This window comes from Alligator mississippiensis, chromosome 9, assembly GCF_030867095.1.
Source record: "Alligator mississippiensis isolate rAllMis1 chromosome 9, rAllMis1, whole genome shotgun sequence".
Taxonomy (NCBI): Eukaryota; Metazoa; Chordata; order Crocodylia; family Alligatoridae; genus Alligator; species Alligator mississippiensis.
The window spans coordinates 77,006,028-77,019,260 of record NC_081832.1 but is presented as its reverse complement, the minus strand read 5'-3'; the positions used below and the strand labels follow the sequence as shown (position 1 = coordinate 77,019,260).

At 61.7% G+C, this 13,233-nt stretch overlaps 1 protein-coding gene across 4 annotated transcripts in view; it reads right to left on the bottom strand.

Moving 5' to 3' along the window:
* LARP1 (La ribonucleoprotein 1, translational regulator) overlaps nt 1–13,233 on the bottom strand; it is a 46,721-nt gene that overhangs the window by 7,562 nt on the left and 25,926 nt on the right. For 3 of the 4 annotated variants that reach the window (XM_059712935.1, XM_059712932.1, XM_059712934.1), the window contains exons 2-15: nt 9,564–9,625; nt 7,313–7,378; nt 5,128–5,296; nt 4,771–4,902; nt 4,222–4,374; nt 3,943–4,105; nt 3,702–3,846; nt 3,336–3,510; nt 3,024–3,193; nt 2,216–2,575; nt 1,625–1,748; nt 1,144–1,349; nt 913–1,019; nt 432–583 (exon numbers count right to left, since the gene is read on the bottom strand). In XM_059712935.1, the coding sequence (XP_059568918.1) occupies nt 432–583; nt 913–1,019; nt 1,144–1,349; nt 1,625–1,748; nt 2,216–2,575; nt 3,024–3,193; nt 3,336–3,510; nt 3,702–3,846; nt 3,943–4,105; nt 4,222–4,374; nt 4,771–4,902; nt 5,128–5,251 (2,011 nt within the window). In that variant the 5' untranslated portion in view covers nt 5,252–5,296; nt 7,313–7,378; nt 9,564–9,625. The remainder of the gene's footprint in view (nt 1–431; nt 584–912; nt 1,020–1,143; nt 1,350–1,624; nt 1,749–2,215; nt 2,576–3,023; nt 3,194–3,335; nt 3,511–3,701; nt 3,847–3,942; nt 4,106–4,221; nt 4,375–4,770; nt 4,903–5,127; nt 5,297–7,312; nt 7,379–9,563; nt 9,626–13,233) is intronic. The other variant, XM_059712933.1, reaches the window with a different exon arrangement.

Here is a 13,233-nt window from a genome sequence, read left to right as displayed (position 1 = left end):
CCGACCTGTGTAGCACCCTGCCATCGATGGTGGCAAACAGCAAAGATTTCAGAGGGAGAAATCTTCCCCGGTCAGACCCCCTCGGGCATCCAGTACCACTGCTGTAGGGATGTCAGAAGAGACCGCTCACACTGCTCTGCTGCCCGCAAACCCATCCCCTAGGCATGGATTTAAGCCCTCATCAGAACTGGCGAGTCTTGGCCTCCGTAACCTCCAGTGACAAGCAGCTTCCCCTATGAACTCCCAGCCAGCGAGGCCAAGGACCTCACTCCAGCAGCAGACCCCGGCCAGGCTCAGCAGCCACGACACAAGCCATTCTGGCACGGAGATCAGGGCCCGAGGGCACTGTGCCTGCTGCACCCCTGCCTGCCACGGCGCAAAGCACTGGCTAGCGCTGGAGCCCCACCGGAGAGGACGCAGAGCACACCCACCATTAAGGCAGCGCCGACGGTACTTGTGGTACACATGTTGCGTGAAGCCGTTCTCCTTGAGCAGCTCGTGCGAGGGATGCTGGAACTTGGGCAGCGACTGCGGCGTGCACCCGTAGCTCCCCACGGCCGGGGTCCCTTCCGAGGGGCTGGAACTGAGCATGGAGGGTCCCCGTCAAGCCTCCTTCCCACTCTCCCAGGGCTCACCGACATCCCGAACCTCCCATTAGCCCCTGCAAGCGGTTGCAGCCCACCCAGCTTCTGCAGAGCCACGGGGATCTAACACCCTGCGAGGTGCCCACTGGCAGAGCTGTGAGCATGGCTGCAGCCTCTTGTAGGGGGAATGCCATGTACATGGGCATCATATTGGGAGGAGCTCTCCAACTCTGCACTGCTCCTGCCTGGGTTGTTACACCCCCAGCAAGGCAGGACGTCTTTCCCTCCCCAGTTCGCTTACAACACGCAGCCTCCTGCCCCGCCGCACCTGATGGAGGCAGTTCGTGGCCGGTGCTCCCGGGAGTCCATCACCCAGCCGACGTGGCACTCCATGGGAGGGTTGGAGCTGTGTCTCGTCTTCCGCTTGCGGGGAGTCTGCAAGAGACAGCGGCGTAAGAGCTCCTCTTCTCCCAGCCTGGCATCTCCCCCCAGCTCTGACCGCAGCGTGGAGTAGGAGTCACACCCGGCCCACACTGCCCCGGCCTGAGGCACCCCTCACCTTGGCATCTATCGTCCTGCCCTCTTTCACGACCGGGTAAAACCGCGGCGTCTGAGTCGGGTCTTTGAGCTGTGGCGTGCGGGGGGTGCGGGGCGTCCTGGCGTTGCGGTAGTTGGGTGATTCTGGCACAGTCGTTGGCAGAGACCGGGCGATGGTGGATGGCTCGGGGACGCCGAAGAGCTTGTTGGCCAGCGCATCAGTGGGGACTGGTGGGAGAAGCGCAGAGTTAGGGTCAGGGTGAGCCCTTGGTTGCACTTGAGCATACAGAGTGTGCACACACAGACACCACCGCAGAGCCCCTAACAACAGCCGACGGGCCAAGCACACCACGCAAGGCTCAGGAGGCACATCCCGCCTGGCAGGTCCGTCCAGGTCCTCGCTGTGCTGCCCCCAGGCACCAGGGCCCACGTGCTGGAGAAGCCACCCGTTTCCAGCGGGCCGCATCCACCTTCTCCCGTGCCCAGGCTGTGGCACCCCTTACCTTGCTGGAACCGGGGGGGTCCAGGAGGGACTTCCTGGTTCGGATCGACCGGGGGCTCTGGGGTGAGGGTGTCAAACTGCTCCCTGCTGATCATATTCACCTTCTTGAAGTTCTCCACTTCTTGCTGCAGCGGAAAGGTAACAAAGAGGATGCAGAGCTGGTATTGGCGCCGCCTCCTGCTCCCAGAACATACAAATCCACCCGATACAGCCAAGAGCCCTATCCTGGGAGCTGGACTTTCCTGGAGCGGACATGCACATACCACCCTCCCACCATGGCTATGGATGACGTTGGCCCCACTCTTGACAGGCGCCCTGTCAGCTGGGCATGCTCCAGGCTTGTCTCCATATGATGCCCGCATTGCACTGGCTCCAGGGCTCATCCACACCCACGAAACTCATTGCAAACTGGGCGGACACACTCCCATGTCTAGTCCAGGTCAGCCTGATGCACTACAGGACAGCACCAAGTAAACCCAAGTCAACTGAGTGCTGGGCAGAAGCTGGGAGCGTCCACTGGATTCACTAAGCTGAATTAACCCCCTAACGTGCAGACGCAGCCTGGAAGGCTAACCCGCAGCCCGGCGCTCACCTTGATCTGCGAGTACTCGGGCTCGAACTGCTCGGTCCACAGGTCCTGCTCATAGTAGTACAGCCCGTCGTTGATCACCTTGGCCAGCTCCGAGCTCATTTTGGCCCGGGAGGTGTGGTTGCCGGTCCGGTCACCCCCGGGGTGGCGGCGCAGGTAGGGGGGTGTCTGCGTGACGATGAGGATCTTGTTGACATCGCGGTCGTCGATCTCGTAGTCTGAGTCCTCGTCCGACCAGTCGGTGAAGGTGTTCTTGCGCCCGTCCATCTGCTCCATCTCCTCGTCGAACAGGAAGTCCAGCTCCTCCGGCTCGTCCTGGTCCTTCTGCTTCTGCTGCTGCGGCGTTTTCGACTCCTCTGCTTTCTGCAGGCGAGGGCAAGAGCAGGGGGAAGGCTGTGGGGGACTGGGCTGCTGGGAGACCACCAGACCTAGGGAGCTCCAGGCTCCTCAGCTGAGCTCTCCTTGGCCGCCCCAAACCTCTGTCCTCGGGATGTACCGGGTAAGATAAGGCAGCAACACGGGGCTGCAAGGCCCGACCTCCTCTCATGGCCTCTTGTTGCCCGTAGGGCTTTGGGGATGCCAGAGGTGCCCAGCCCCTCAGGACGGGAGCGTCTCCTCAACCAGCCCCCCTGCTTCCCTGCCTCAAGGCAAGCAAAGCACCCAGGGACTGGCTCCATAAGGGGTTTGAGTGGATGGGAAGAGGAGAGATGCAATGCAGCCCATGCAAACCAATCCCAGAAGCCAACTCAGGGCCCTGCCTGTCCGGAGCTACTGCCCCAGGAGAGACCAGGGTCTGAGCACCGCACCGCACCTTGGGCCTGGCTGGGGAGGGCCGGGGCCTCTTCTTCACTTCGATCCACGTCTCCGAGTCCAGGTCGGGCAGGCTGGCGGACAGGCCCTTGGGCATCGTCTTCAGGTTGCTGACCTCCTCCGTCTTGGTAGGCACGGGGCTAGCAGCACGGGGGGAGCCCGGCGCGGACTCTGCGCGGGAGACGGACGCACCCTTCAGACCCGGCACGCTCCAGCTTGCTCCCCTCACCCCACAATACCCCCCCAGCCGCGACCCCGGTCTGCCTGCAGCGGCTCACAGGCACGTGCCACCAGCCCCCTCTGCACCACCCACCTGTCTCCTTCTGGAAGCTCTGTCGGGGCACGAACTCGGGGCAGTTGATGAGCTGGGAGAAGTCGGTCTGCGTGTAGTCTGCCATGGGAGGGCCAGGCAAGGGCCATTTCTCAGGCTGCTCCTTTCTCCTAATCTTCTGGTCCACAATCTCCACCACCTTGCTGTCCTTCAGTGCCTGGAGACACCCAGCCCCGCAGCAGCGTGGTTACCGGGACACGGCAGCCGCAGACAGCCCAGACCCGGCCCCCAGGTCTCCCCTTGATCCCATACCCGCCTCAGTGCCTCGAACCGCCAGGAAGGGTACAGCTTTGCTTTTCTGGGCATCACACGGACCTACCCACACCCCAAAGCACACCGGTGCCTCACCTTAACGATGAGGCTGATGTCCGTGGTCAGGGCCTGCACCCGGTGGAAGCTGGCAATGAGGGTGATGGGGAGGAAGCCGTCCGAGTCCATCTTGCGCCGCAGGAAGAAGTCCCGCTCCAGGTTGTCCACACTGAAGTAGTATTCGCTGCGGAGGCAATGGTGGGGGAGGTCAGACACACGCGCAGCCCCCGCCCCACGCTCCCAGGCCGGCTGGGAGCAGAGGACCCTAGCTGAGACTTACATCTGGCGCTTGATGTAGTCCTTGAGCAGCTCCTGGTCCACGCTGTAGAGCTCGGTGCTGCTGATGTTGTCGAAGTAGTAGGTGATGTTACTGGTGTACTTCTGGGCGCGCGAGCCGTCCGAGCCGTCGAATTTCCGGTAGCCGTATTGGTAGTCGAAGTGCGCTGTGGGAACCCAGCCCAGAGGAACCGTTTGGTCTTGGGGACCCACCGGGGCTGCCCGCCACGACCGTGCCCTGCTCCCCGGCCCCCACCCCCACCTGCCAACAGGCCGTACGTACAGCGAGTACCTCCTCTGCCCCGGCCCCTGCCGCGGCCCCGGCCACGGCCTCTTCCCCGGAAAGCTCCTCGCACAGCGCCGCCCTCGCTCTTCACGCTGGAGGTCTCGTCGTGGTCGGTCCAGTTCCGCTCGTGTTTGTTGTCGGGGTGCCAGCCTGCGGGGGCACGGGATGGGGGACGTCAGCGGCCTCGGCCGTACGAGGAGGCCCGGTGCTGCAAGCTGGCTGGCGGAGGCCGTGGTTGCACGACCCCTGCTCTCAGGCCTCTTGCAAGGCCCAGGCTGCTCCAGGGCTGGCCAGGATCTAGTGACCGCAGCCCTGTGCCCAGAGGAGCCTTTGCCTTTGCATTGGAGGAGCAGGAACCAGCACCGACACTGGCTCCTGGGAGCTTCCCCTTGGAGCTCGGGAAGGAGTGCCCCTCACCATGGCATCTGGGCTGCTCAGGCAAAGGCTTTCAGGGCATCTCATAAGGTTCTCCCTATCGGGCACCGTGGCCATGACAGAGCCCAGACGTCCCGTCTGGCTTGACCCAGCACTTGTTCTGCCACCCACCTTTCAGCTCGCCGCGGTTGTTGGAGGGGTGTCGGTGCTGCTCGTTCTGCCGGTTGTTGCGGGAGGCGGTCTTATCCCTCGACACGTCTGACTTCATGTCGATTTGCAGCGGGACCCACCTGTGCTTGTTGCCTGTGCCAGGGACAGGGGCAGTGTGACATGTGGGCTTGGGGCACCACCCAGAGATAACAACCCCCGTGCTAGCCTACAAAGCACCCGGGCCGCTGGCATCCACCTTTGTGGGGTCACCACTGGCCTAGAAGCACATGTCCAAGACAGGAGCACAGCACCATCGCCAGCGGGATGCGCAGGGGCACCAGCAAGCCTGACTGGCACCGAGGAACCCCCCATCCTCACCCTTCTTCTTCTGGCCTGCCTTCTGGATGTCGTCGTCACCGTTTTTCTCCTCCCCGGACTCGTCCGATCGGGCCTTCAGGTTCTCCTTGCCGTCGCTTCCGTCCCCCTTCTCCTGCTCCTTCATGTCCTTCTTGATCGGCAGCTTCCGCAGGGGCTGTGGCTTGTGCGGCTGCGGGGCGGACAAGGCCGGCCGGTTGGGGCGGGAGTGGGCAGACAGGACCACGCAGCCCGGTCCGGCTGCACGGAGCTCCCTCCGCAGCCCCAGGGGTAGGCAGGAGGGAAGCGACTGCAGCTGAGGACCGTGTCCCGGCACCACTCGCTTGCAGACACAGTTCACCCGACCAGGGTTTTGCCCCCGGCTTGAGCGAGCTGCTGGCAGCAACCTGGGGGCTTCTCAGCCCTGCCCACAGGGGAGCCGCTGAGAGCCAGAGGGTGCTGGGGCTTATCCAGCGCCGGGAATGGGAGAGAGGGACATATTCTCCCCGGGGCCGTGACAGATGGCAGCTCTCAGAGCCAGAAGGGAGATGGGAAACAGAAGGGCCCTTGCCTGGCCCTGACCCCAAGTCACTCTGCCCCCGGGAGCCACGGGCTGAGCAGGTCTCGCCATTGCCACAGGTCGGAGCGGGCTCCAGCTTCTGTCCCAAAATAGCAGTGCCCTGCAAGCGGCCAAAAAAGGCAATGCTCTGCACCCGGTGGGCTATTCCTGGCTGCCTCCTGAGCCCTCAGCGCCCCAAAGAGCTGCGCCCAGCTGCAGCTCCCAGCTCTGTGCTGGGCCCCATGCCTGCGAGGATCGGGGCGCTCACGCTCATCTCACAGCTGCCCCAGGGTCCTGCTGATGGGGAAAGGACGGGGAGGGACAATCTGCTCTGCTCTTGGGGTGATCCTGCCAAGGGCTGGGTGCGAGGGAGCTGCGATGGGTGCCAGTCCCGGAGGGAGAACCAGAACCGGGGCCCATGGCAGGGAGTGAGCTGAGGATGCTGCAGTTTTAACCACTCCAGACCACCAGCAAAGACAGGCCCCATTGTCACCTGATCCTGCAAGGAGCCAGGCAGCTGAGGACAGAAGATGGTTATACCCTCAGGGTTGTTACCTGGGGATAGAGGGCTGCAGTTGGGCAGGGGAGAGTGAAGGGGTAGAAGGGGAGACACCGGTGCTCGCACAAGCCTGTGGCAGGCAGCTTGTCCCTCCCTACGCTCAGGGGATCTGGGGGGAACCGGGTCCAACATCAATCTGACAGGGTTGGCAGATCATAGTGGGGCAGCAGCCGCTTTGCAGGGGCAGGAGGCGGCAGTTCCCACTTGGGGGCTGGCGCAAGACAAGGGACAATCCAGGCCTGGCCTCCCCCGCGCTGCACACCCAACAGGTAAAGATGTCAATGGCCGAGTGCCACTGAAAGCAAGGCTGCCCGCTGACATTGGAGGCCAGGATGCCACGGGAAGAGCCAAGCATGAGATCTGCTTCCAAGCATCCCTGCAGCACAGACATGACGCTGGGCCACCCATGCTGGTCTGCACGCAGCCCCTTGGCTACTCCAAGCTCCGCTGGATGGCACGGACAGGCCACAGCACCCCACCCCAGACCTGGGATCGGGTCTATTTCTTGCTGCTGCCCCCAAAGAAGGGGAAGAAGGACTGAGCCATGCCCTGCGTGAATGCACTTTGCAAGAAAAGAAGCTACATTAGACAGCGCTATGTCTCCTTCCCCACAGCCTGGAGGCCCAGCCACCTGCTAGCAAGAGCCCACGAAGGAGGGGACCTGGGACAACCTCTGGAGGGAGCGCTTGGGTAGCAATCGCACCACGGAGCAAAGCTTCTGACTGCTGCGCTCTGGGAACCAGGTGAAGGGGGCACATCCTGTGCAGGTGAGGAGGTGACACCGTGGGGACACGTCCGGGATTAGGAGAGGGGCTTATGAGGGCGAAAGAGAAAAGCAAGGGAAGCGAAGGGGCACTGGAAACAGCACAGGCAAAGCCCTGCAGGGAAGACCTGCTGCAGGAGGAAACACGGACAAGCTGGTAGGGGCACAAGGCAGCCTGATGCATAGCCAGGTGTGGGTCCCAGCACCGGGCAGCTGGGGCCTAATCCAGCAAGGTTTCTCCCAGGTGCTGTGCCTCTGGGGAGGTGCAGGGCTGTCCCGGGACATAGTGACCCAGTGCAGTGCTCGGTCCCAAGGCCTCATGCCTCACCTGGACACTCTTGTTGGCTATTTCTCCAGGGGTCGGCCAGTTTGTGGCATCCCCGAAGTCACCGACCTGGAGAGTGAATGGAGGAGAGAAATCTCATTAGTGATCTGCATGGCAACCCCCAAATATTGCAACCCCCCCCCCTTTCCTCGCTACAGCACAGGCCCTTCTACCTGCCGCGAGGCCTTTGACTGAGGCATGTTTCACGTGTCTCAGGGAAGAGACAAGGTGCATCAGACCAGGGAATGGCGGAATAACCTGCCTGCAGGGGAAATCTGCCTCCTCCCAGCCCGACCAAAGCTGGTTGATGCCCCAAAGCCACAAGACATGTAACCCTTAAACCCGTCTCTAATGAGGCATCTTGAAGCCATGGATGTCCGTGCCCTCGCTCCAGGTTCAACCCAGCTACTGCTCACATCCCTTAAGCTGTGGGCTAGGCAGGGGCCAGCAATACCAGCTCCTTCCCACTCCTGGCTATCACACTGAGTCTCCCTGGCCTATTGAGCTCTTCCAGGCCTCTCAAGTCGCTGCTTTGCTGGCCAGGACGTTTGCTCTAGGACTGTCAGACCCTTTGCAGGCATTGGGTCTCTGGAAAGGAGCCCTGACATCCTATTGATTTGCCACACAGCTGCTGGGCAGAGCCCTGGAGCCTCCTGCCTTGCTCCTCCAGCTGTTTCAGCAAAGGCAGCTGGCGCCACCTCGTGTCCGGCGCTTGCAGGGCGCCTCGGCCACAGCGCTACCGAGCCCAAGAGCAGGGAGGCTGGCATGGGTCTCCATCCCGCCCTCTCGCGCCAGTCCCAACACACGCAAGAGCGCTCCTTGGGAACGATTTCTGGGATGAAGAACATCAGCAGCGCCGCGCTGGGTCAGACCAGTGGTCCATTTGCCCAGTCCTGGCCCTGGCCCAGCCATCTATCTCACCACAACAGAGGCTTTGACCCCCGAGGACCACCTTCCTGTCCCTGGTGCAATCCCGTCTCTGGGCAGTTTCACTAGGCAGCGTCCACTGGCTCCTCGGACTCATTTGAGGGGCAATGGGCCCTGTCCAGTGTGCTTTGCTCTGTGTCCCCCCTTGAACAGGGACCACTGAACTGGATAGCTCTAGCAATCCATGCCCTATTCAATACCCTCCCTGCTATAGGGTTAGAGATGCCAAGGGAAGCATGCCCTATTCAATACCCCCCCTGAAAACCAGTGCTATAGGGTTAGAGATGCCAAGGGAAGCATGCCCTATTCAATACCCCCCCTGAAAACCAGTGCTATAGGGTTAGAGATGCCAAGGGAAGCACCTCTAGCCATGCTGTTCAACAGCCAGTAACAGACCCATCACCCATGAACGTATCCAGTCCCCTTTTGAACCTGGCTACGCAGCTATTTGGTCTCTGGGGCCCTTCATGCAGGCGCTCAGTGCTCCCCACTCCCTCTGGTTCAGCCTGGTGTTTGCCAGGAGCAAGAGGCAGGCTGCAGCCATGGGATGGGAGCACGGCGCTTCCAAGGACAGGGGCAAAGAGGACACAATGCAAGTGCCCAGCCAGGCACCCCCCCATGAGCAAGGCAAGACAGGCCAGGTAGTCAAGCAGGTGGCTGACTACAAGGCCGCTCCTTGCATTTTGCCCCGAGGGAGGGTTTTGCTTTAAGCACCTCCAGGGGTGGGCCCAGCTCCCTGTCCCCCCTTTGACAGCGGTGATGTCTCAGTGCTGGGACATGGCAGCCGGCTCACAGGTTTCAGGAACGTGGCCTCTGCCTTAAAAATTAGCAAAGCCGGGCCCAGCCAGAGGAGAGGCTGATGCACTTCCACCCACGCTCTCCATCACGCTGCTGCCCCGACTCCACAAGTCTGTCCCATCTACGCTGCAAGGAACTACAGTATTTCCATTAAGCGCCTCAACTCGCCTAGCTTAGCTGTGACGGACCAGGGTTGCTCCCAGAGGCTCCAGTGGCAGCAAGGAGCACCCGTTGTTCAGGCCTGCAGAGAAAGGAGGGAAACAGCCTCTCGGGGGACGGCAGTGCTTCTGGGCACCGATCCATGGGCAGGACAGCGCATGGGGGCCTATTCCCAGCTGTGCAATCTTGGGCATGTTACTTCCCCTCCTGTATTATTTCGGCCCTTACCGCCTGTCTGTGCTGCACCTAGCGCCGCAGGCCCCGATCGCATCCGGGCCCGGCTAGGACTGCAATAGAGATACCGAATGCCTGGCTGAAGGAGGCTGGTTAAGACACCCAGAAGCAGGGGCGGGTGGAGGGCAAGACGTACCTTGCTTCCCTTCCGCTGTCTCGGGTTCGCAGCCCTCACCACTTTGGCAGGCGTCGAGTGCTCTGCAAAGGCAAAGAACATGTGTGTTAGGACACGCAGCTGGAGGGGGATGGCTCTGGGGTTGCGCTGGCAGGCAGACGACCTGAGAGAGGCAGCACTGGCCAAGTATCCTCCTCCCCTAGCAGCATGGCACTTACTAAGTTCATAAAGCACCGTGCATGGGACCAAGCAGTGTCCTGAAATGCCTCAAGAAACCATACGGCAGACTCAGCACCAGCTACGCCAGCTTCTGGCACTTCTTGCAGGTGTGGCCATGCTACGGTTCAGCCTTAGCACAGCAGGGCCAAGGGGAAAGAGAAGTGCCTGGGCCCCCTCTTGTATTGTGCTTGACCAGTACAAATCCTGCCAGCTCCGAGGCACCACGCCACCTTAATGTGCTGTCAGCAAAGCCCGACCGAGGCTGGCTGCAAGCAGGAGTGCTCCCAGCGAGGAACACGTGGCTCTCCCTGGACTGCCACATGGTCCCACATGCCTTCGGCCAGCCCGGCCCACGCAGCAACCAGCCGGTGGGGTATGGAGCCAGGTCGGCCCGTGGTGGTAGGAAAGCGGGTAGGGCTGCCCCACCAAATCCACACCCCACTGCCTTGGAGGAGGTGGGCAGAGACAAACAACACCAACACTAAGGATGGGATGTGGAAAAGCCGACGCACGGCCCCAGCGTGTGCCTGCTCCTATCCCGGAGCAAGGGGAAGCTGAAGTAGAGCAAACTACCCCTGCCCGGAGGAAATGGGGCTGACTTGCCAGTTTGCACCCCGACGCGATACCACGTGCAAGTCACCCCCACCTCCCAGCAGAACCGGCTGGTCTCTCTCTGCACCAAGGGTGGGTGGAGGAAGCGTGGTGGTCGCAGCCCATTTGGAGATCGAGCAACCGCTGCGGGATCTTCCTGCCTCTGTGGCTCCGCAGAGGAAGGGAAGTTGTTAACGGTCACTTCTGCCACGGGCAGGCGGCATGGGGCCCGACCTGCCTGGGACAACGAGCAAAGCCATGGCCAGGATGGGAGAGAAAGGGCTTTGGAGCCGAGCTGAGCTCCTGGGTCTGGCCTGCGTCTCCATCTCCTTTGTAACGTAGGGGAGTCTGCACCCACCCCCGTGACCCTACAGCAATCCCCAGCTTCCTTCCTGCCCCCTTGGCCTGTTTCGATAGCCAGGGCCGAGCACGGGGCATATGCAGCTCCCACCACAGCATGACATTAGCATAATACAGCTAATTACAAGGACTGGCTGCCTGGGTGTGAGCACCAGGGGAAGGAGGACCTCTCCCGGCTTTCCCCAGGCACCTGCCGGGCAGAGACACCCTCCTTCCCATAACACGGAGGCAAGGATGCCAGGAACAGCCTCCTCCCAGCACCCGCCCCCGTTTCTCTGCAATCGCTGGTACCGAGAAAGGAGCGACGGGGCTCTGAAGTCAAAGCTCCAGCTTCATCCGAGAGGCGAGCCCCTCCGTGCCAGGCTCAGCTCCACCTCCACCTTTGCTCTACCTCGCGCCTTCCAGGGGTTCTGGGCCCCAGGCTCAGCCCATAAATCGCTCCTCCTCCGAGTCCGTACAGTTCAACCGCTGCTCCCACGAGCTGCGCAAGATGTCACCCAGAGCTGTGGGAGACTGAGCAACCGTCTGCAAATGGCTTCACCTCTGCACGGCAAGACGTGCTGGGGAAGGCACGACAGGCACTGCACCCCCTGCAGCAAGTGCCCTGGGAAGCCCGTTTGCACCGAGATGCACCCTGATTCAGCTCGCTCATCGAAGGGGGCTAGTACGAACTTGGCAAGCCACACAGGGGACCCAGACTCTGGCAACCACATGACACGGGTTTTAGTAGCCCTGGGGAAGTATTTTTTTTACTAGGTACCTGCCTCGAGGTGCAAGAGCCCCTTGCTTATCCGCGCCCCGTTGAAAAGAGACCCTGGATCACACCCAAACATAAGGCAGAGAGCACTTGGGCGTGCATGCAGATTCCCCGCACCAGGCTTGGTAACAACATCGCTCGAATGCCCCTGGATTGCTGCATGCAACGTGACTTCGTGTCCCACTTCCTTCCTCCTCCCTGCTGCTTCCTATCCGGGAGTCTCGTGCACCTGAGCACTTCTCATCTCCAAACGGGGAAGGTCTCCTGGGACAGCGGCGTCTGCTGGATCTAGCAGCTGCAGTGAGTTGGTAGCTGGCTTCCCTTAGGCAGGTCTCCCTCTGCTCATATCAACGGGGTCTGTGGCGTGCAATTGTGAACAGGGTGGGCGCGTGTGTGTAAGGACAGATGCACTTCCAATAGCCACATCTCTCCTCTCTGCCAGCACCTGCCCCTGTGCTGCTCTGCTATACCCCGGCTACAGCTTTGGCACAGCCTCACACTGCACATGCAGCAAGCATCATAAGCAGCCGGCGTCCCTGTCCCATGACTGCTCTTCTCTGCAAAACATGGAGGTCAGCATCCAGGAGGAGGCAGTCAGGAGCAGCAAAGCCAGCTTGCATGCTGCCATGCAGAGACCGCAGCATGGCCCCTGCTACGTAGGGGAAAACCAGCCTCATGGTGGGGCTGCCACATGCTCCAGAAGGGAGCAGGGAGTCCTGCCGTGATGGGTGGACAGGGTTAGTTCAAAGCCGTCATGAAGGAGGGCGGAGGAGGCAATAAACCGGATAGTTATTGGAAAGGGGTGCCAGGTGGCAGAGCAGAACCGCTGATCCTGCTCCTTTGATCTCTCGCACAGGACAGGTGGACTCAGCGCAGGATCAAGACAGTTCCCGGCTGGGCCTGGCAGCTGCTGAGTCACTTGAGCAGCCAAAGTCCCCGGCTCCAAGCCTGGCTGAGGCCTCCATAAGCAACAGCTGTAGAGCAGAGGTTGCCCTGCCGAATCCCTCCGGTGCGGGCACTTCACAGGGAACAAGCTTCAACTCCATACCCTGGGACCTGCCCAACCTCAGACAGCCCCAGCACCCGCACAGGGGAGCCTGGGGCAGCTTTGGGCGCAGAGCAATCGCTTGTCAGCAGCCCCTGGCTGCTCTGCTCCATGCCCACAAACGAAACCAGCTAAATATAGCTCCCAAAGTCACCTCGCGCGCCAGCAGGACCCCGCGGCCTGGTTTGCCGATGCTCCAGGGGCGGAGGCTCGGCGGCACCGCAGAAAACCAGGCCACTCGCACGCTCCACTAGCTATGTGGCACGGCCCTTGCAATGCACGGGTGCGCGCGGGGGGGAAGCGCACGCTTGCAAGGGACAGAGGCAGCCTGGGAGCCGGGATGCTGCCATGCTGATCCCGGCAGCCTTGTAAGACTTATGCTGGTTATTCTCCTCGTTCCCCTAGCTGGAAGCTTGAGAGGCGACTTCCTTTGTACCCCAGGGGCCAAGACGGGTCAGGAGTAATCGGCGGTGCAAAGATAAACCTCGTAGCAAGGGTCCCGGGGAGCTCGTGGGACACAGAAGGAGTGGGGCAGAGCTGAGCCCCTCCTGGGAAGAGGAAAGGGAAGCCCTAAAGGGGTGTGCGAGGCAGTGGACTGACCCTGGGGGAGTCCCAGCACAGCTGGGGCACAGCTGCATGCAGCCGCAGCCCACAGCCAGCCTTCCCCGGGGCAGGGGACTGGGGCAGCGAGACTGCAGGGCCAGCACTGCGGGCGCCCT